At 46.0% G+C, this 20186-nt stretch overlaps 1 protein-coding gene across 1 annotated transcript in view; it reads right to left on the bottom strand.

Moving 5' to 3' along the window:
* The window catches only part of LOC138745759 (spondin-1-like), a 197654-nt gene that overhangs the window by 9190 nt on the left and 168278 nt on the right, over positions 1 to 20186 (bottom strand). The window contains exons 8-13 of the mRNA XM_069903048.1: positions 19790 to 19991; positions 13524 to 13664; positions 9257 to 9332; positions 4761 to 4943; positions 1827 to 1997; positions 1131 to 1298 (exon numbers count right to left, since the gene is read on the bottom strand). Of these exons, the coding sequence (XP_069759149.1) occupies positions 1131 to 1298; positions 1827 to 1997; positions 4761 to 4943; positions 9257 to 9332; positions 13524 to 13664; positions 19790 to 19991 (941 nt within the window). The remainder of the gene's footprint in view (positions 1 to 1130; positions 1299 to 1826; positions 1998 to 4760; positions 4944 to 9256; positions 9333 to 13523; positions 13665 to 19789; positions 19992 to 20186) is intronic.

Here is a 20186-nt window from a genome sequence, read left to right as displayed (position 1 = left end):
GCCAGCTCTTCAGTGCTTGACGTCCTGTTTTGCGGAAACTGCCAAAATGTTTGGCCTGGAAGTCAGCCTGAAGAAAACTGAGGTCCTCCATCAGCCAGCTCCCCGCCATGACTACCAGCACCCCCACATCTCCATCGGGCACACAAAACTCAAAACGGTCAACCAGTTTACCTAACTCGGCTGCACCATTTCATCGGATGCAAGGATCGACAACGAGATAGACAACAGACTCGCCAAGGCAAATAGCGCCTTTGGAAGACTACACAAAAGAGTCTGGAAAAACAACCACCTGAAAAGCCTCACAAAGATTAGCCGCTGTCATACCCACACTCCTGTTCGGCTCCGAATCATGGGTCCTCTACCGGCATCACCTACGGCTCCTGTAACGCTTCCACCAGCGTTGTCTCCGCTCCATCCTCAACATTCATTGGAGCGACTTCATCCCTAACATCGAAGTACTCGGGATGGCAGAGGCCGACAGCATCGAATCCACGCTGCTGAAGATACAACTGCGCTGGGTAGGTCACATCTCCAGAATGGAGGACCATCGCCTTCCCAAGATCGTGTTATGTGGCGAGCTCTCCACTGGTCACCGTGACAGAGGTGCACCAAAGAAGAGGTACAAGGACTGCCTAAAGAAATCTTTTGGTGCCTGCCACATTGACCACCGCCAGTGGGATGATATCGCCTCAAACTGTGCATCTTGGTGCCTCACAGTTCGGCGGGCAGCAACCTCCTTTGAAGAAGACCGCAGAGCCCACCTCACTGACAAAAGACAAAGGAGGAAAAACCCAACACCCAACCCCAACCAACCAATTTTCCCTTGCAACCACTGCAACCGTGTCTGCCTGTCCCGCATTGGACTTGTCAGCCACAAACAAGCCTGCAGCTGACGTGGACATTACCCCTCCATAAATCTTCATCCGCGAAGCCAAGCCAAAGAAAGAAAAGAAAAAGCACCTATTTCTACTTACCTACAAATTCGACTTAAAGACAGACTTAGGAATGGATTTCATTCATAACCCGGGGACAGCCTGTACTCTGACAATAAATATGACCTTGAACTCTACACACTCAGGTGACACATCCGCGAGCAGGGCCTTGGGAAAGCCATCACATACTGTACTTACGACAGTCGGGCATTCCGCATTTGTCCATCTGAGTCGTTTCCACGTTGCACACAGAGCCATCTGAGGGATGCATCTTGATCATCCTCTGCCGCCTCTTGGTGCCCATGCCACAGCTGGCGCTGCACTCCTCCCACTCGCCCCATTCCGTCACAAAGCAGGTGTTCGATGCTGTCGCCGGAGGAGGAAGGAGACCTCTGTCAGGTTTCCAGCGACTAAAATTCTACTCCATTTCCCTGAACTCAGAGCGGAAGAAATCGGCCATCCAGCCTGTCAAGCCTGCTCCGCCATTCAACAAGATCCCCACAGATCTGGCTCTGGCCTCAGCTCCACCCAGCTGCCAGAATCCTTAATTCCCCAACGATTCAAAGTTTGATCTATCTGGGACTTAAACACATTTAATGAGGCAGCTTCTACTCCCTCCTTGGGCAAAGAACTGCAGAGCAAACAATAAGCTGCTGGAGAGACTCAGTGGGACAGGCAGCACCATGGATAGAAATGATAAGTCAACGTTTTGGGTCAGGATCCTTCTCCAGATTGAAGTGGTAAAGGTGGGAGGTGGGGGGTAGGGGTGATTTTACATGCATAACGGGGAAAGGAAGCTGGGTGTCTCTCGTGTGAACCCAGCTTTGATTGAGTGTAGAGAGGCCTGCGGTCTACCTCCAGCCCACGATCCCCTTTCCTCATCAATGCACCTACAGCATTCCTCATTGACGACGCACTTCTCCGTCTCCTCGCTGGGCAGGCTGCAGACGGAGCCGTCCTCGGGATACTGCTTGATGTACCTTTCCCGCGATCTCATGCCCATTCCGCAGGAGAGGCTGCAGGGAGACCAGCTGATCCACTCCGACATCATGCATGTTGACGCATCTGTAGAGAACAAAGGACACGTCGCTGAGTGTGCAAACCTTCCCTGCAAAGAGGTACTGTATATGCCAGCGTACAAGATGAGAGGCAAAGCTTAAAAATGTCACCCAAAACCAGGGGTCTTTTTATACGCCAAATATACAATGCAAACCTTGACGGTGAAGTACCAGTGCTGCCCCCCCACCGTGGGGTCCATCTGCCAAGTCCAACTGCTGTCGGCTCTGCACAGACTTTAAATGACCTGTTAACGGAGCTGACGGTGATTTAAAATATGCAAATAAAATTTAAACTTTTACTGGGTAATTTGCTTTTAAAATATTGTGAATTAGTCTATTAAATGTGCCAAGAAACATCACTCCTTTGGTCAGCAGTAAATGCCAGACTTGGGGCAGTCTTATACAGTGAGTATAGCTCATTACCTGCATTGTAAGTGGAAAATCTGGGGGTCATCTTGTAAACTGGCCTATACGGTATATAGGTGGGTCAAGCCAGGAAGAGGTTAAATGGACTTAGGGGTCATTATCTGCCGATTCGAGGAACCAGATTTAAGACATAGATAATATCCACTGCCTCCACTGTCTCTCGATCCACAGTCTCACCCCCTGCCCCCGAGTGAAGACATTCCACCTACTGTGGCCCTTAAACTTTATCCTTTCACCCTTAACCCAGATCTTGTTAAAGGGTTCCACCCTGAAATGTTGACCATTCTATTTTTCTAGATCTTGTCTCATCTCTGATCCTGGTGGGAGTGGATGCAGGAATGCAAGAAATAGGACCTGGAGTCTGCAGGTGCTGGGGATCTAGAACCACCCATCAAAGTCCTGCAGGAACTCAGCAGGTCATGCAGCATCCAATAGGAAGCCCAAGGCAGTCAATGTTTCAGGTCCGAGCCCCTCAGGAGAGCTGAAAATCAGGCAGACGCCTAAGTCTGAGGGTGAGGGGGTTGTTTCTCAGAACCCTTCAAGTCTGGTCACTTGTGACGAAGAGGTCTGGGAAGAAATGTTGGCCATTATTTTTCTCCCATTACTGGTGCTCGACCTGGCCAATGGTGAAGAAGGTGAATGCAATGTCGGCATTCATTTCTGGAGGGATATAAATCAATGCTGAGACCTCACTTGGAGTACTGTGCATAGATTTGGATGCTTTATTTGAGAAAAGATGTGCTGGCATTGGAGAGGGTTCAGAGAAGATTTAATGGAACGATACCAGGAATGAGAGGGTTAGCATATGAGGAATGAATGTCGGCTCTTGGAATGTACTCGTTGGAGTACAGAAGGATGGGGGGGAGTGGGGGAGTTCATAGAGACATTTTGAATGCTGAAAGGCCTGGACAGAGTAGATGTGGCAAGGATGTTTTCTATGGTAGGGGATTCTAGGACAAGAGGGCATAACTTCAGGACAAAAGGCTGTCAATTTAAAGCAGAGATGCGGAAAAATTTCTTTAGTCAGGGGACCGTGAGTCTGTGGAAGTGAGGTTGTTGGGGTGTATTTAAGGCAGAGATCAACAGGTATTTGATTAGTCAGGGCATCAAGGGTTACGGAGAAAAAGCCAGGGAGTGGGGTTAATGGGATGATGGATCAGCTCATGATTAGAATGGCAGAGCAGACTCGATGGGCCAATGGGCCAACTTCTGCATCTTGTGAACCGCTGAGTTCCACCAGCAGATTGTGTTTTTTTCATAACTACTTCCAATAAACGAAGGGTGGTGTAACGAGAGAACATACATTTAAAGTGAGTGGTGAAAGATTTAAAAGTTGACCTCAGGGCCAACCTTTTCTCATGGAGGGTGATGGGAGTGTGTAACGATTGCCAGTAGAAGTGGTGTCCTTACACAAAGAGCCTTTGGTTCATAGATTGGTCATTTCAAGCAGTTATCACTGTTTCAGCTGAGAGTAAGGCGGGCAACCTGGAAGTTGGAGCTGGGGTGGTGCCTTCTTACTTCCATGTGGTGAAGGGTCAGCCGATTATTTGAGGCATCTTCAAAATATCACATAGAGTTATGCAGCACAAGAAACAGGCCCTTCAGCTCAACTTGTCCAAGATCCCTGTCTGATCTCATCCCATTTACCTGTGTTTGGACCATATCTCGCTAAATGATTCCTGTCCACATACCTGACCAAATGTCCTTTAAACTTGTTGCAGCACAAGAAACAGGCCCTTCAGCTCAACTTGTCCAAGATCCCTGTCTAATCTCATCCCATTTACCTGTGTTTGGACCATATCTCGCTAAATGATTCCTGTCCACATACCTGACCAAATGTCCTTTAAACTTGTAAATGTGCCTGCCTCCACCCCGTTCTGTACACCCACCATCCTCTGTGTGAAGGTAGCCCTGAAGCCCCCCTTTCAATCTTGTCCCTCTCACCATAAATCTAGCCCCTCTAGTTTCACCTACCTTGGGAGAAAGGCTGGAATAGACCAGAAAGTTTCAGACAAGTGAAGGGCCAAGTGGATATAATTGGGAATAATTTGGTCAGTATGGACGAATTTGGCCGAAGGGCCTGTTTGTGTGCTTTATATCCATGAATATCGTGCTCTCCAGGAAGGTAGCACAAGTTCTGTCCCAACCTAACCCTAGCATCTATCACAGAGATGTCATTACCCCTTGAATCTAATCTGAATAGAAAGGGCAAGCCCTTCACATTCTGCACTTGTCCTGATCTCAACATCCATCAACCAAGTCCCGTTAACTCCAAGCCTCTGTCTTGGGAAGTTCCTTTGGTTTGCCAAGCACGTTTTGCACATCTGCTCATTGTCTGGCTCACCATCATCACGGCATCCTGGACCCATACACGGCTCAAAGTTCTGGGTGTGTGGGCAGGGCACGCTGAGATCGAGCTGGGCTTTGAGCATCCGCTGCCTCATCCGTTTCCCCTTCTCACAGGTGGACGAGCTACAGGCTGACCACTGTGACCAGTTGGAGTAGATGCAGGTTTCAGGAGTGTCATCTGCAGGCAGAGGGTTAAAGAGAGTCAATTACTCACTTATCAAGTCAAGTTTATTGTCATCTGATTGCACAAGTACAACCCGATGAAACAGCGTTAACCGTATAACAATATAACAATTACAGCATAGAAACAGCCCAATTTGGCCCTTCTAATCCATGCCAAATACCTTCTCCCACCAAACCCCACTGAACTAAACTCAACCCGTAACCCTCTATTCCCTTCGTCTGGAAGCTCGTTCCACACACCCCACTACTCTTGAGTAAAGAAGTCCTCCCTCATGTTTCCTCTAAATTTCTTCCCCCTAACTCTCAGCTCATGTCCTCTTGCCTTTATCCCCGCTTTTTAAAGGCAAAAGCCTCTCCACGTCAACTCTTTCTATACCCCTAATAATTTTAAATACCTCATCTCAACCTTCTAGACTCCAAAGAATAAAGACCTAACTTATTTAACCTTTCCCTATAATTTGGACCCTGTAATTTGGACCCTGTAATTTGGACCCTGTAATCCCAGCAACATTCTAGTAAATCTTCTCTTCACTCTCTCCAATTTGTTGATATCTTTGGTGACCAAACTGTACACAATACTCCAAATTTGGCCTCACCAATGCCTTGTACAATTTTAACATAACATCCCAGCTCCTAGACTCAATGCTCTGATTTATTAAGGCCAACATACCATAACCTTTCTTCTCTGCCCTATCCACATGTGACTTCACCTTCAGAGAACTATGTACCATTATTCCTCCATCCCTCTGTTCTACTGTACTGTTCAATGCCCGACCATTCACTATGCATGCCCTATTTTGATTAGCCTTACCTCACACTTATCTGGACTAAACTCCATCTGCCATCTTTCAGCCCACTCTTCTAACTGGCCTAAATCCCTCTGCAAGATTTGAAACTGTTCTTCATTATCCACAGTTCCACCTATCTAGTATCATCCGCATACTTACTAACCCAATTTACCACCCCATCATCCAGATCATTAATGTATATGACAAACCTTTGTCAGGTCCTCAGTGCAAAACACACAGATACACAACCAGACATAACACACAGACAAAACAATACATATGCAGGACAAGTATTCATATATACAAATAAATAAATAAATAAATATTGTTTCGGAAATTTCTGATGGTTAGTGTGAGCCATTCCTTTGGCCGTCCAGCATTTCTCAGCCTGGTGGTGCTGGCTCTGATCCTCCTGTATCTCTTCCCCGAAGGGAACTGGAAGATGCCGTGTGTGGGGTAAGAAGGGGCCCTCAATGATTTTGTGAACCCTCTTGAATCAACGATCCTGGTGGATAACGTTGATTGGGGGGGGGGGGGGGCAGGGAGACCCCAGTGATTGTGTCTGCCACTCTTAAGGTCCTGTGGATTGACCTCCAATCCATTTCTCTGCAGCAACTGTACCACATTGTGATGCAGCCGAGCAGGATACTCTCGATAGAGCTCCTGTAGAAGGTTGACATGATGGTGACCAGTATCCTTGCCTGTTTCAGTCTTCTCAGGAAGTGCAGACACTGTTGCAAATTCCTGACAAGTGAGGAAATGTTGAGTGTCCTGAAGTTAAATGAATTAGTTGGAAAATGAAATCCAAGGAACTTGGTGCTCTCTACTCTCTATTATAAAGTTGTTGATGTGTACTGGAGGGTGGCCGTTCCTGGGCCTCCTGAAGTCCACGATCATCTCCTTCGCCTTGTCCACATTGAGACTCAGGTTGTTACTCTTGCACCATATCATGAGATTTGTGAGGATCATTGCCACAGATTGCCAAGCACCTATTACATTCAAAGTTCATCATCTTTCCCTTGAATTCAGTGGGGTTTGAATCTACACCATGGATAAAATGGGGAGCACAGGATAGTCACTCTTGGTCAATCAACATCCCTTTCACTTGATGGAACCACCTGCTGGTGATTGTACAGCCCTATAACTTTCCTGTTGATTGATTTCAATGACATTCTAAGGTGATTATCTGAGTAAGTCCCTGTTACCTGGGTTTGGCCTGATTTCTCTAAAGCTTTCCTCTCCATGTACCCATCCAAATCAAATTACATTCAAAATGTCCTCACCTCTTCCTCAGAAGTGGCACAATTCTGACATTCAAAAGTCATTTGGATCGATATACAGATGGAAAGGCTGAGAAGGTTATGGACAGAACGCAGGCAAAGGGGACTAGTCCATAATACCAACTTGGCCGGCATGGATGAGGTAGGCCAGAGGGCACCTTCCATCCACTATGAATTTTCTGCTCCATGGTGTTCTCTCTAGTGTGTGGACCTAGTCATGGTGAAGGATCGGTGAGATATTTCCAAGCCAGGACGGGCTGTAGCTTGGAGGCAACTTCCAGTGGGTTGTATTCCCTGTGCTATTACTAACTATGTCCCTCTAGCTCAGTGATTCTCAGCCTTGTTCTTCCCACTCACATCCCACTTTAAGTAATCCCTATGCCATCGGTGCTCTGTAATTAGTAAGGGATTGCTTAAAGTGGGATGTGAGTGGGAAGGAAAGGCTGAGAATCACTGCTCTAGACCCAATTGTTACTAAAATATTTTACTTGAGAAAAATGGTAATTGGCCCATTTTGTTTGGAGTTATGAAACTGTGCACATAATGAGTCAATTAGGAACGATTAAAATGGTGGTTTTCAAACTTTTTCTTCCCACCCATTTGTACGGATCCTAATTTATTCTGTCCACGTTGGCATCAAAACCTACCCGATTCTACCTTTCCCTGACAATTTGCAGTGGTTTAGTACCAATGTGCACACATTTCCTACAGGGAAAATGTAGCTGCCGTGCATCCTGTAGGCCATGTGGCGTAGGTTGGGGAATTCAGTGATGGAAATGTTGTATGTCAGAGGGTGACCATTGGATTCCCATATACATTGTGTAACACTCTAGAACAGACCTGTGTACGTGATTTAATGACTCGTGGGAAAATTATGGGTTTTAAAATTCTTTATAAAGATCTTAATTTTTGATTTCATGTTTAGAAGAGTCAAAAAAATTCTTCCTTCAATAGAGGGCATTCAATGACTGAATCCGATTCATTGCTTTCCCTTATCAAGAGATAATGTTGATAGCATTTGTTTGACACTTTAGATGTCTCATAAAATCTACCTTGGCATCACATACTCAACCAAGACCTTATTGCAGTTTATGCATAATTACCCTGGTTGAAATCAAACTCCAAGAACACATAGTAAAGACATTCACTGAAGTTCAAAATTTTTAATTGAATTTTCTTCAGCACTAACTTGTTAAGAATCTACGGGGCTTGTATAAATGTGTAGTTGATATTTAGTGCAGACTCGTTGGGCTTGTTGGTGCGGTTTTCTAACACCTTTAAACCTTGCCTGGGGAATATGAAGAAGCCATTCAGCCCATCAGACATATTCTGTCAGTGAGCAAGTAAAACATGAAAGCCTGCAGGTACTGTGATTGTAGTACAAACACAGAAATGCTGGAGGAACTCAGCAGGACTTGCAGTGTCCATAGGAGGTAAAGATGTAATGAAACCACAATTTTATGCACCCAATTTAATATGAATTTGGATATAAGACGAGGAGATTTTGGACTCGGGCATCTGGCTCCCGGCAGGAGTGTGGACCTCGGGTTCATGGCATCAGCTGATATGTCAGCCTCTCAGCAGCAGCGGGGATGTCAGCCCCTGGCAGCAATGGGGTTATCAGGTTCCCAGCAGGAGCAGGGACATCTGGCCCCTAGCAGGAGCGGGGTCATCGGACAAAATGCAAGTGCAGTGAAACCCCGATTTGGCTCCACCCCACTTTTTTGCGCAATGAGATTTTAAGGACCCCCAACGATTGTGTTAAACAGGGTTTCACTGTCTATAGTATAATTGGTATTTTGGGCCTGAGGCCTTCTACAAGGTATGAGGAAAAGGCAGGGAGGCACCTGAATAAATAGGCTGGGGGGAGAATGGAAAAAGGGCAGGGGAGAAGCACAGGTCATGCCCCTGATCAATTCTCACCTGGGCCAAAGGGCCTGTTTCCTCGCTGTGTGTCTCTATGACTCCAGCCGTAATTTCCTGCAGAACCCACTCCCACTGCCCTTTCCCAGCACTACATCACAGCAACTTGCTGGGGGAACCAAAAAAATAATTCTCAGCTCATCCATTCTTGAGCCAAGTCCCTGCACAAAGATTCAAAGCCACACATCCTGCCCCGAAGCTACAAAACAAAAGGAAATAAAATCAATTCGTTGGTAGCATTCATTTCAACTAATCAATGGAAACGCACCGTTTTGTCCTGCAATGGCACTGGGATTAATTCATCGCAATGCACTTACCTTCATCCTTCTCCTCCTGATTGAGATCTGCCACAATATCATCGACGTTATCCGGGTGAATGTTACACTGCTCGCCCTGTGGAGAGATGGTTGAGAACTTTACAGCAAAAGCTAAGGTCATATAGGCAGGAACTGAAAGAAAAAAGAACTTTTTTTTGGCACCAATATTTAAAAGCTGCTGCAAATTAGACTCTGACTGATGTATTTAAGACTGTGAATATTCATTATCTTGTCAGTTTAATTTAATGCGGACTACTGGAATTTTTTTTATAAGCAACAGTTACTTGCAATGGCAAGTAAGAATTTCAATGTATATTTCCATTGTAAAGTGTGTAATGAGTTTATTGTCATACACATTGAACAATGTACATGCACTGAAATTCTTCATTATCATTATAGCCACTGAGGTACAACACCACCCCAATCCTAGTGACATTGTACAATGCCCTAAGCACTTTACAAGTGGTTGCAGTGGCGTACTTAACCCCTGCTTTACTCGGTTTATTCCTATGATGGTGCAGCTCATAAGACCATAAGACAAAGGAGCAGAAGTAGGCCATTCAGCCCATCGACTCTGCCCCGCCATTCCATCGTGAGCTGATCCATTTCCCCACTGTCTGGCCTTCTCCCCATAACCCTTTGATGCCCTGGTTAATCAAGATCCCATCAATCTCTGCCTTAATTATACCCAGTGATCTGGAAACCGCCTGTGGTGGTGGTGTTGGTAAAAAAAATTTGCTGATGACACCACGGAGGTGGGTTTTATGAAAGGGGGTGATACAGGAGGGAGGCTCAAAACTTGGCTGAATGGTGGACTGACAACAACCCTTCACTCAATGTCACCAAAGGAGCTGTTTGTAGACTTTAGGAAGGGAAAATTAGTGGTGTATGATCCAGAGATCACTGAGGGATCAGAGGTGGAGAGGGTGAGCAAGTTTAAGTTCCTCGGAGTCACTACATTTCCTGGACCAAACATATTTATATCATGGTGGAGAAGGCACGCCAGCACCTCTACTTCCTCAGGAGTTTGTGGAGGTTTGATATCACCTCAGAAACCCTGGCAAATTTCTACAGATGTGTGGTAGAAAATGTGCTGACTGGCTGCATCACGGTCTGGTTTGGGGACACCAATACCCCTGTGCGTAAAACCCTGTCAAAGGTAGTGGACACAGCCCAGGACATCAGGGGCAAACCCTCCCACTATTGAGAACATCTACGGGGAACGCTTTGTTCTCGCTGCTGCCATCAAGAAGGAGATAAGAGATATCGGTGCCACAAGGCTCAACACCACCAGGTTCAGGAACAGCTGCTACCCCTCCACCGTCAAAATCCTCAATGACAAACTCAATCAGGGACTCATTTAAAGACTTTTTTTTTAAACTTCTGGTTAGATACTAATTGCACTTCACTGGCTTTGTATTTTTTTATTTGGCTAAAAGACAATAATGCTGAATCTAATCTAATTTATTGCTGAGTATTTTTTTGTGTTTGCCCAGTCTGTTTATTTACATTTCTCTGTTTTGTTTATGTATCTTTTTCTTGAGTACAATTTACATTATCAATAAGTAGAAATTCTGCCTGGCCCACAGATAAAAAGAATCTTAGGGTTGTATGTGATGTCATGTATGTACTCTGGAATTTGAACTTGGCACAGCTGTTAACCTCAGATGCTTTCTGTGTGGAGTTTGCATGTTCTCCCTGAAATGATATAGAGTTACAGTGGGTGCTACATGTTTCCTGTAGAAAATGTGTGCACATTGGCACTAAACCACTGCAAATTGTCAGGGAAAGGTAGAATCTGGTTGGTTTTGATGGCAACGTGCACAGAATAAATTAGGATCTGTACAAATGTGTGTACGGTTAATTCTCTGTAAATCAAAGGATCTGTGGCTATTTTGTGTAATTCTAATTCAGTTACTGTACTCAGATTATATTGGATGACTGGGAAGTTCCTTCAAACGAGTTGTGGAGAGTTTTAAATTTTAAATTTAGACATACAGCTCGGTAATAAGGCCTTGCAGCCCATGAGCCTGTGCCACCCACATGTCCCAATTAAACTACAAGTCTCCATACACTTTGGAGGATGGGAGAAAACCAGAACACCTAGAGGAAACCCATGCAGTCATGGGGAGAACATAGAAACTCCTTACAGACAGCACCAGTTGCCCAGGGGCAGGAAGGACGTCATTAAGTCAGAAAGGTTGAGGAATGATTCAAGACACTGTAACTCAGACTAGAGGCCTTGAATGACAAGAAGGGGCCAGATAGACTGGCTCTTATTTTCCTCTGGAGGGCAAGAGGCTGAAGGGTGACCTTATAAAATCATGAGGGGCATGGAGTCTTTTGCCCAGGGCAGGGAATTGAAACTAGTGGCCATAGATTCTAGGTGAGAGGAGCAAGGTTTAAAGGGGACCCAGGGGGGCAAATTATTCACAGAGAGGGAAGTGGGTATGTGAAAAGAGATGCGAGAGGAAAGTGGTAGAGGTGGATGAAGCGAAATAGACATTAAGACAGGTACAAGGATAGGTTTTCACAGATGGAATTTAATGTGGAAAAAGTGCGAGGTGTTGTACTCCGGGAGGGTAGAACATACACTGTGAATGGTAGGGCACTGAGGAGTGCGGTAAAACAGAGGGATCAAAAAGTACTGATTCGTAATTCCAGGAAAGTGGCGCCACAGGTGGATGGGTTTGTAAAGAGAGCTTTTGACATATTGGCCTTCATAAATCAAAGTATTGAGTACAGGAGTTGGGATGTATTGGTAAAGTTGAACAAGATATTGGTGATGCAGTAACTCAAAAGACTAGCGTTTTGGAACTGTAGGCCTTTATTAACAATAAACTTGAAGGTCATCCTGTGTGGTGACCTAGGTTTTTTGGGGAGGGGTTATAGTGTGGGAGCCTTTAAGAGGGAGGAGTCACAGGTACAGTCAGAGAACGGGACGGAGCCAGATTAATGAGTGTACAGCAGTTCATCACAATTGGCAAGGCCAAATTTGGAGGATTCTGTGAAGATTTGGACACCTAACTACAGGAAAGATATCAATATGATTAAAAGAGTGCAGAAAAGATCCACAAGGATGATGGGACTTCAGGAACTGAATTACAGGGAAAGGTTGAATAAGTTAGGACTTTGTTCTCTGGAGGACTGGAGAATGAGGGGAGAATTGAAGGTGTTCTATCTGGTAACTTGAGGTCAAAGGGCCCACACCAGGCCACAGGCTGCTGGAGTCTGACTCATGAGAACCAGCTATCGGAACTAGGATTCGAGAAGGATTCAAGAAAAAGTACTGAATGGCCCATGGCCCTGAAGGCTTCCTCATTCGAGCTCAGGTTGCTGATGGTTTGAACTGAGCAGGAGTTCTCGTGCAGCTGGAGAGGCTGCGGGACCATTGGAGATGAATCCATGAACACTCAGTGTCTGTGAAGGGACTTCATTTTGCTGCTCTTTCTCTGACTGTAAGGGGTGCCGGGCAATGCTATTGGTGAATCTTTGTCTGCCTTATAAAGGCAATGTTGTGTAATATTACATTACTGATCTGATCTCATGAGGAGTGTAAAGTAAGTGCAAGCTGGCTTTGTCCACTGAGGTTGGGTGAGCTGCCAGCTGAAGTGCCAAATGTGGGCTTGATTTCAACATTCAAGAGAAGTTTCAATAGGTACGTGGGTGGGAGGGCTATGGTCCAGGTGTAGATTGATGGGACTAGGCAGAAAAATAGTTTGACAGATTAGAAGGGCTGAATGGCCTGTTTTTGTGTGTTAATGTTCTATGATTTAGAGGGATATGGACCATATGTAGGCAATTTTTAAATAAATTTGGACATGCAGCACGGTGACAGCCTATTTCAGCCCAAGAGCCTGTGCCACCTAATTAGCCTACAACCATGTTTCGAATATGCAGAGAAAGCTGGAGCACCTGGAGGAAGCCCATGAGGACATGGGGAGAACATACAAACTCCTTACAATCAGCGCGGGATTCAAACCCGGTTTGCTGGCACTGTAACAGCGTTGTGCTAATCGCTACACTAACCGTGCCACCTCAAACGGGAGCAGCTTTGGCAGACAACTTGGCCAGCACAGACATGTTGGGCCGAAGGGCCTGTTTCGGTGTTGTAGAACTCTGTGACCCTGTGAATATTCTTCAACTTGTACAGTTGCAAGTCTGAACTCTCAAATCCAATTTTATGGCTATTTCACAAATCACCGCAGTGCTGAGGTCTGCGCCTGGAACACTTTTCTCCCAGATTTTCCTGATGCTTCGCCATTACCTTTCTTGCAATTCTTTCAATCACAACTCTGGCCACCGGCACAATGGGGCCCCCCTCGGGATCATAAAAGGGGCTCTTTGGATGATCCAGGCTGGTCAGTGGTCGAATCCTCTCCTGGGGATCGGCCATCTGGTTAGGGGACTGCAGAAACAAGGCGGTGTTAATTCACAGCTTGAAACAAAAGCACACTGTGACATTTTCAAGAAAAAGCAAAGTGAAAGATCTCTCAACAACTCTTTGCATTCCCGCGTCAGCTGAGGTTCGCTGGGTTTGTCCCTCGTTCGAATTTGGTGGTGAGTTCAAATCCCACTCCAGGGCTTAAAAATCGACATGGTCTATCCCAGTGTGACACGGAGGGACTGTAGCACTGTCAGAGATGGCGACTTTCAAATGGGATATAAAACTAAGATCAATCTATCTTTGTGGGTGCAGAATTTCACAACAATTGGGCACGTTTTCCCAATGTCAAAGGCAAATGTTTATCTCTCACCTTACATGAAAAGCAACAGATTATCTGACCAGTTTGTCACATTTCATAAACTATAGATTGAAGGGGGATTAGAGTCTTGCCCGTACCATCCAAACTGTCCTGTCCACACTCGTCCCACCTGTTGGAGTTTAGCCCATATCCATCTAAACCCATCCTCTCCATGCAGGCATCCAATTTTTTTCTTAAACATTATTACAGGACCTGCCTCAACAACCTCCCCTGCCAGCCCGTTCCACACACTCACCACCCTCTGGGTAAAAAAAAGTTACCCCTCAGGTTGCTGTTAATTCTCTCCCCCTCACCGTAAACCCACGTCCTCTGGTTACCGATTTCCCCCACTCTGGGTAAAGGACTCTCTGCATTGACTTGATCTATTCATCTCATGATTCTGTACACCTCTAAGAGATCCATCATCCTCCTGCATTCCAAGGAATGAAGCCCTAGCCCGGTCCACCTCTCCCTGTAGCTCAGGCCCCCCCGAATCCTGGCAACATCCTTGTAAATCTTCTCTGCTCCCTCTTCAGCTTGACAACATCTTTCTGCAGTGCGGTGACCAAAAGTAAACACCATGCTTCGAAATATTTTCACTCATTCCAAGTCAAGTCCAAACCAGGAGAACATAGTCTATAACTTGTGGAAACAAGTAATCCAGAGATTTAATTTAATGGCATGGATATAAATTGCATTACAGGAGCTGGCAAAGTGAAATTCATCTGAATCAAAGTAGGTTTGGTAATTTTGGTGATGATGTACAGATCGTTATCACATGAGGAGGGTTTAACAGCTCTTGGCCAGTACTCATTGGAATTTAGGAAAATGAGGGGGTGGGGGGGGATCTCATTGAAACATTGCAGATGTTGAAAGGTGTAGACAGAGTAGAAGGAGAAAGGTTGTTTCCCATGGTGGGAAAGTCTAGGACAAGAGGGCACAACTTCAGGATTGAAGGGCATCCACTTAGAACAGAGACGCGGAGGAATTTCTTCAGCCAGAAGGTGGTAAATCTGTGGAATTTGTTGCCACAGGCAGTTGTGGAGGCCAGGTCACTAGATGTACAGGTACTGCCCAGCTTGTGACCTATGCAACTTACGTCCATCCGCGCATAGGACCGATTAAAAAAAAATACAGGAAAAAATATAAAATTTTACATGGTTCATGTTGTATTTGACAAATTATAACAAGGATACAGGGCACATAAAAGGAAAAATGTGTGTACTTACTTTGTTAGTTGGCATCCCGGCATCCATAGGCTGGGTGCGGCCATCTTGATTCCTATGCGCATGCGTGAGTCTTCAGTTGGCGCAAGTGCAGTGGGTTTGAGTTATGGAGTTCGGTTGGTCCACGCATGAGAGTTAAGGTCGCAAATTCAATATCGTTAGGGCACTAAACCCTTGTGCATGTGCCAATCAAACTCCATTACATGAACCCAACAAGGATGTTGCCAGGATTCGGGGGGGCATCCGAAGATTCACGCATGCGCACAGGAACCAAGATGGCCGCACCCAGATTACAGACCCCAGGACACCGACTAATAAGATAAGTATGCAATTCCAACATACGTCCATTCCGAGATACCACCAGTCATCTAGAACGGAACACGGACATATGTCGGGGAGTACCTGTATTTAAGGTGGGACCCTGTTTGTTGGCAGAGGGATGGCCGAGGAGTATAATCCAAACAGCTGTGAGGTGTTACACTTTGCAAAGCCATATGTAAAGGGGATGAATAAAGATAAAGGTAAGACTCTTAAGAGAGCTAGCATGCAGAGGGATTGGGGGCTCAGGCCAACAGCCCCCTGCAAGAGGCCATGCAAGTAGATCAGGTGGTAAAGAAGGCACATGGTATGTTTGAGTACAAAGGTAAGGAGGTCATGTTGTAGCTGTATGAAAGGTTGGTTAGCCCTCACTTGAAGTATTGTGAGTAATTCTGGTTGCCCCATTATAAGAAGGGATGTTGCCTGGATTAGAGTGTGAGAGCAACGAGAGTGGTCAGTCGAACATGGATTATTTCCTCTGAAGCGTCATAGGTTGGAGGGCGAATTGACAGGTTTATGAAATCGTGAGAAGCATTGAAGGGGCGGACCATCAGAATTTTTCAGTAAAAACAATGAAGTGTTTAAACCTTGCCTGGAACCTGGGGAATGCGAGGAGGCAGAGAGACAGAAAGGAGAGATGGGGAGAGGTCTGACAGAAACTGGAGAAATCAACTTAAATGGTTGGTGGGTGCCCAGACAGAAGATGAGGTGTGGTACCTCCAATTTGAGTCTGGCAGTGCATGAGGCCACGGACAGACAAGTTTTTCCCAGGGAAAGGATATCCCATACTGGAGAGAGAGGGGTGCCTGGAACAGGTAGGTGAGGGTAGTGATGGAAACAAATATGATAGCGGTGTTTAAGAGGCTTCTCAGTAGGTCCATGAATATGTAAGGGATAAGGACATGTGTAGCTTGTGCAAGCAGCAGAGCTTTAGTTTAACATGGACATTGTGTCAGTACAGACACCCAGGTGCACACCCTTTTCCTGAGTTTAATGTTCGATGTTCTATTATCCATGTAATAATCCATCTGGTTCCTGAACATTAACTGGGGAAGGGAATCTACCATCTGTAACATTTTTAAATTGTTTTTAAATTTAGACATACAGCACGGTAACAGGCCATTTGGGCCCATGAGTCCGTGCCGCCCAATTTACACCCAATTAACCTCCACCCCGGTACATATGAAACTGCGTGCAACACCCCAGCAATATTATTGACTCTTGGTTGCCTCTGAAGGGGTAGGAGAAGTCACTTAGTTCAAGAGAAACTAGCAAGGGCCAATAATTGAGGGCTCACAGGTCATTAAAAACACCAAAATGCTAAGGAACTCAGCAGGTCTCAGAGTGTCCAGAGAAAGTAAAGATATATTACCAACGATTTGGGCCGGACTCCTTTTTCACGGTATGAACAAAAAGCAGGAAGGCTTGGAAACATCCATTATGTGTCTTTACCTCCTCTGGTCACTGCAAGACCTGCTGAGTTCTTCCAGCAGTAAAACACGGAAGTCTGCAGATATGAAACTGCGTGCAATGCTGGAGAAACTCAGCAAAGATAAAGATAAAGATAAAGATACAGAACCAACGCTTTGGGTTTGATCATCAAGGTATGGAACAATGCTGGCAGGTGCCCAAACAAAATGGTAGGAGGGAAGGGTGGGGGGAGGAGCACAGAGGCCACAAATGCAGGTGGTAATAGGTGGAGAAGGGAGGGAGGGCACAGCAGCAAGCAGTGGGAGGAGGGATAGCTGGGTGAATAGGGAGGGAAGTGGGTGGAGAGCCAAGGGAAAAAAGGCAAAGGGAAAGGGAAAGGAGGGAGAAGGGAGAGTACGATAGCAGAAACTGGAGAAGTTGATGTTAATGCCATCCCATTGGAGAGTGCCAAGACGGAAAATCAAGTGCTGCTCGTCCAATTTATGGGTGGCCTTGGTGGGATAGGACATGTGGTCATGGACAGGCATGTGAGCATGGGAGTGGGGTGCAGAATTGGGTTGGCTACTGGGAGATGCCTGTCACTGATACGGACACATCAAAGATGCCACCAGCAAAGTGATGTTCCAGTCTGCGGCCAGCCTCTCCGATGTAGAGAAGGCCACAAAGTTTCTCCAGTATTTCTTGTTTTGACTACAATCAGTATCTGCAGACTTTTGTCTTTCACTAAACGCACATGGCATTGTTGAATAAAAAGTATAGTCCCATTTCTTTAATCTTATGCAAGTTCTTGCATATTTCTGGCAATTAAATGGGAATAATTCAAAACTTATTGCCTCAATTATGACGCCAATAGAGTGCACTATACAGAATGTTAAACCACATCCGAAGCACAACAAAATCTGGATAGACCACATAAAATGTTGTAGCTGATAGCCATTAAAATGCAGATGTTTAAGTTTTTGTGTTCTGGGTCTCCTGAGTTTGATTCAAACGCTTCTGAAAGCCTTCCCACGGAAATATGCTTTGCAAACATTTTTAAATCTCTGCATGCAGGATCTCATCTTATCAATGTGTTCCAGCAGAGCTCACAACAAAAGCAAACCAGAGGGATCCATGCAATCTGTGCCATTTGTAACAGAAATGATCTGTGATAACCAGACACCCTCCACCCTCTCTAACTTAAACCACTCCGGCACAAAATATGCAGTACTGAGCTGCAGCGGGGATGTTACTACACACGCATTCTCAGTCCTGGATCATTAATCCAGACACAAAGGTTCAAATCCCACAGTTGGTGTAGCGGTTAGCACAATGCCTTTGCAGCGCCAGCGATCGGGACCGGGGTACGAATCCCCTGCTGTCTGCAAAGAGTTTGTACATTCTCGTGCCTGCATGAGTTTTCCTCAGGAGCTCTGGTTCCCTCTTATCATTCGAATTTACCATGAATGGGATAGCAAGCTGGATTGCTTGCAAAACAAACTTTCCCACTGTACATGTGACAATGTAATTGAATTGTTTGTGTCTGTGCAGATGTTGCCTGATCTGTTGAATCATTTTGACATTCCCTGCAATAACTACAGAAATCCAGCATCTGTGGTATTTTGCTTTGTTTTCCTCATCCATTGTTTTGGTCTCGAAATGGTGATTTGAGAGGAGTTTCCGAGGTTCCGGAGTTTTACAGCATGGACACCAACCAGCTTATTCTTGCTGATGAAGATGCCTTCCTGAGCTTGCCCCAGTTGCCTGCATTTATTTGTTATCCCTCTGCACAGGGTGGCGTGGTTAGTGTAACAGTTACTGTAACAGTTAGCTTGTTTCCGTGCTGTCTTTTTTCTTTCTTTGGCTTGGCTTCGCGGACGAAGATTTATGGAGGGGTAATGTCCACGTCAGCTACAGGCTCGTTTGTGACTGACAAGTCCGATGCGGGACAGGCAGACACGGTTGCAGCGGTTGCAAGGGAAAATTGGTGGGTTGGGGTTGGGTGTTGGGATTTTCCTCCTTTGTCTTTTGTCAGTGAGGTGGGCTCTGCAGTCTTCTTCAAAGGAGGTTGCTGCCCGCTGAACTGTGAGGCGCCAAGATGCACGGTTTGAGGCGATATCAGCCCACTGGCGGTGGTCAATGTGGCAGGCACCAAGAGATTTCTTTAGGCAGTCCTTGTACCTCTTCTTTGGTGCACCTCTGTCTCGGTGGCCAGTGGAGAGCTCGCCACATAACACGATCTTGGGAAGGCGATGGTCCTCCATTCTGGAGACGTGACCTACCCAGCGCAGTTTGATTTTCAGCAGCATGGATTCGATGCTGTCGGCCTCTGCCATCTCGAGTACTTCAATGTTGGAGATGAAGTCACTCCAATGAATGTTGAGGATGGAGCGGAGACAACGCTGGTGGAAGTGTTATAGGAGCCGTAGGTGATGCCGGTAGAGGACCCATGATTCGGAGCCGAACAGGAGTGTGGGTATGACAGCGGCTCTATATACGCACCATGCTGTATCATTAAGTTAAAAGATAAATCTTTCCTATCTATATTCCTGTCTGAAGTGTTGAAATTGTACCCACCTCTGCATCTCATCATACTTATACACACCCACCACATTCTTTGTGAAAAAGTTAGCCCTTGGGTCCATTTTAAATATTTCCTCTCACCTTAAATCAGTGCCCTCTTGTTTTATACTCTCCTACCCTGGGGAAAAGTCTCTTACCATCCACCTCATGGATGCTCCTCATGTTTATAGAAACCCTTACAAGGTCCTTCCTCACCCTCCTCATCTCTAGGTGTCTCCAAGAAACTGCCGAGAAACGAGGGAACAGCTTACCAGATAGGTCACTCCGCTGTCGGTGCCCGCGTCCCAGGGGATGAGGTCTTGAACCACCTTCTGCACCCAGCCGCAGTCCTTGGTGCAGAGTTCCTCGGCAGAGAGGCCCACATTCCAGTCCGGGCTGGGACCCAACATGGTCAGGAAGGACATGAGATGTCGAGTGCGATCCACGGAGAACTCGGCGGATGGAGCTGCCCGTCTGCACGGAACGAGAAAACAAAAGGAGGGTTAGCGAAGCAGAACACGTCCACAGCAGTGAGGAAGTGCTGAGTGGTCCCAAGTTCAGTTCAAGTCAAGATTGTACAAGTACAACTTGACGAAACAGAGTTCTCTGGTCCTCGGTACAAAGCACACTAACCCACTGTTACGAGTCCAAAGGACCCCAAAACCCAGC

This window comes from Narcine bancroftii, chromosome 1 (assembly GCF_036971445.1).
Source record: "Narcine bancroftii isolate sNarBan1 chromosome 1, sNarBan1.hap1, whole genome shotgun sequence".
NCBI lineage: Eukaryota > Metazoa > Chordata > Chondrichthyes > Torpediniformes > Narcinidae > Narcine > Narcine bancroftii.
The sequence above is the reverse complement of the archived record's forward strand: the minus strand, read 5'-3'. Positions and strand labels throughout refer to the sequence as shown.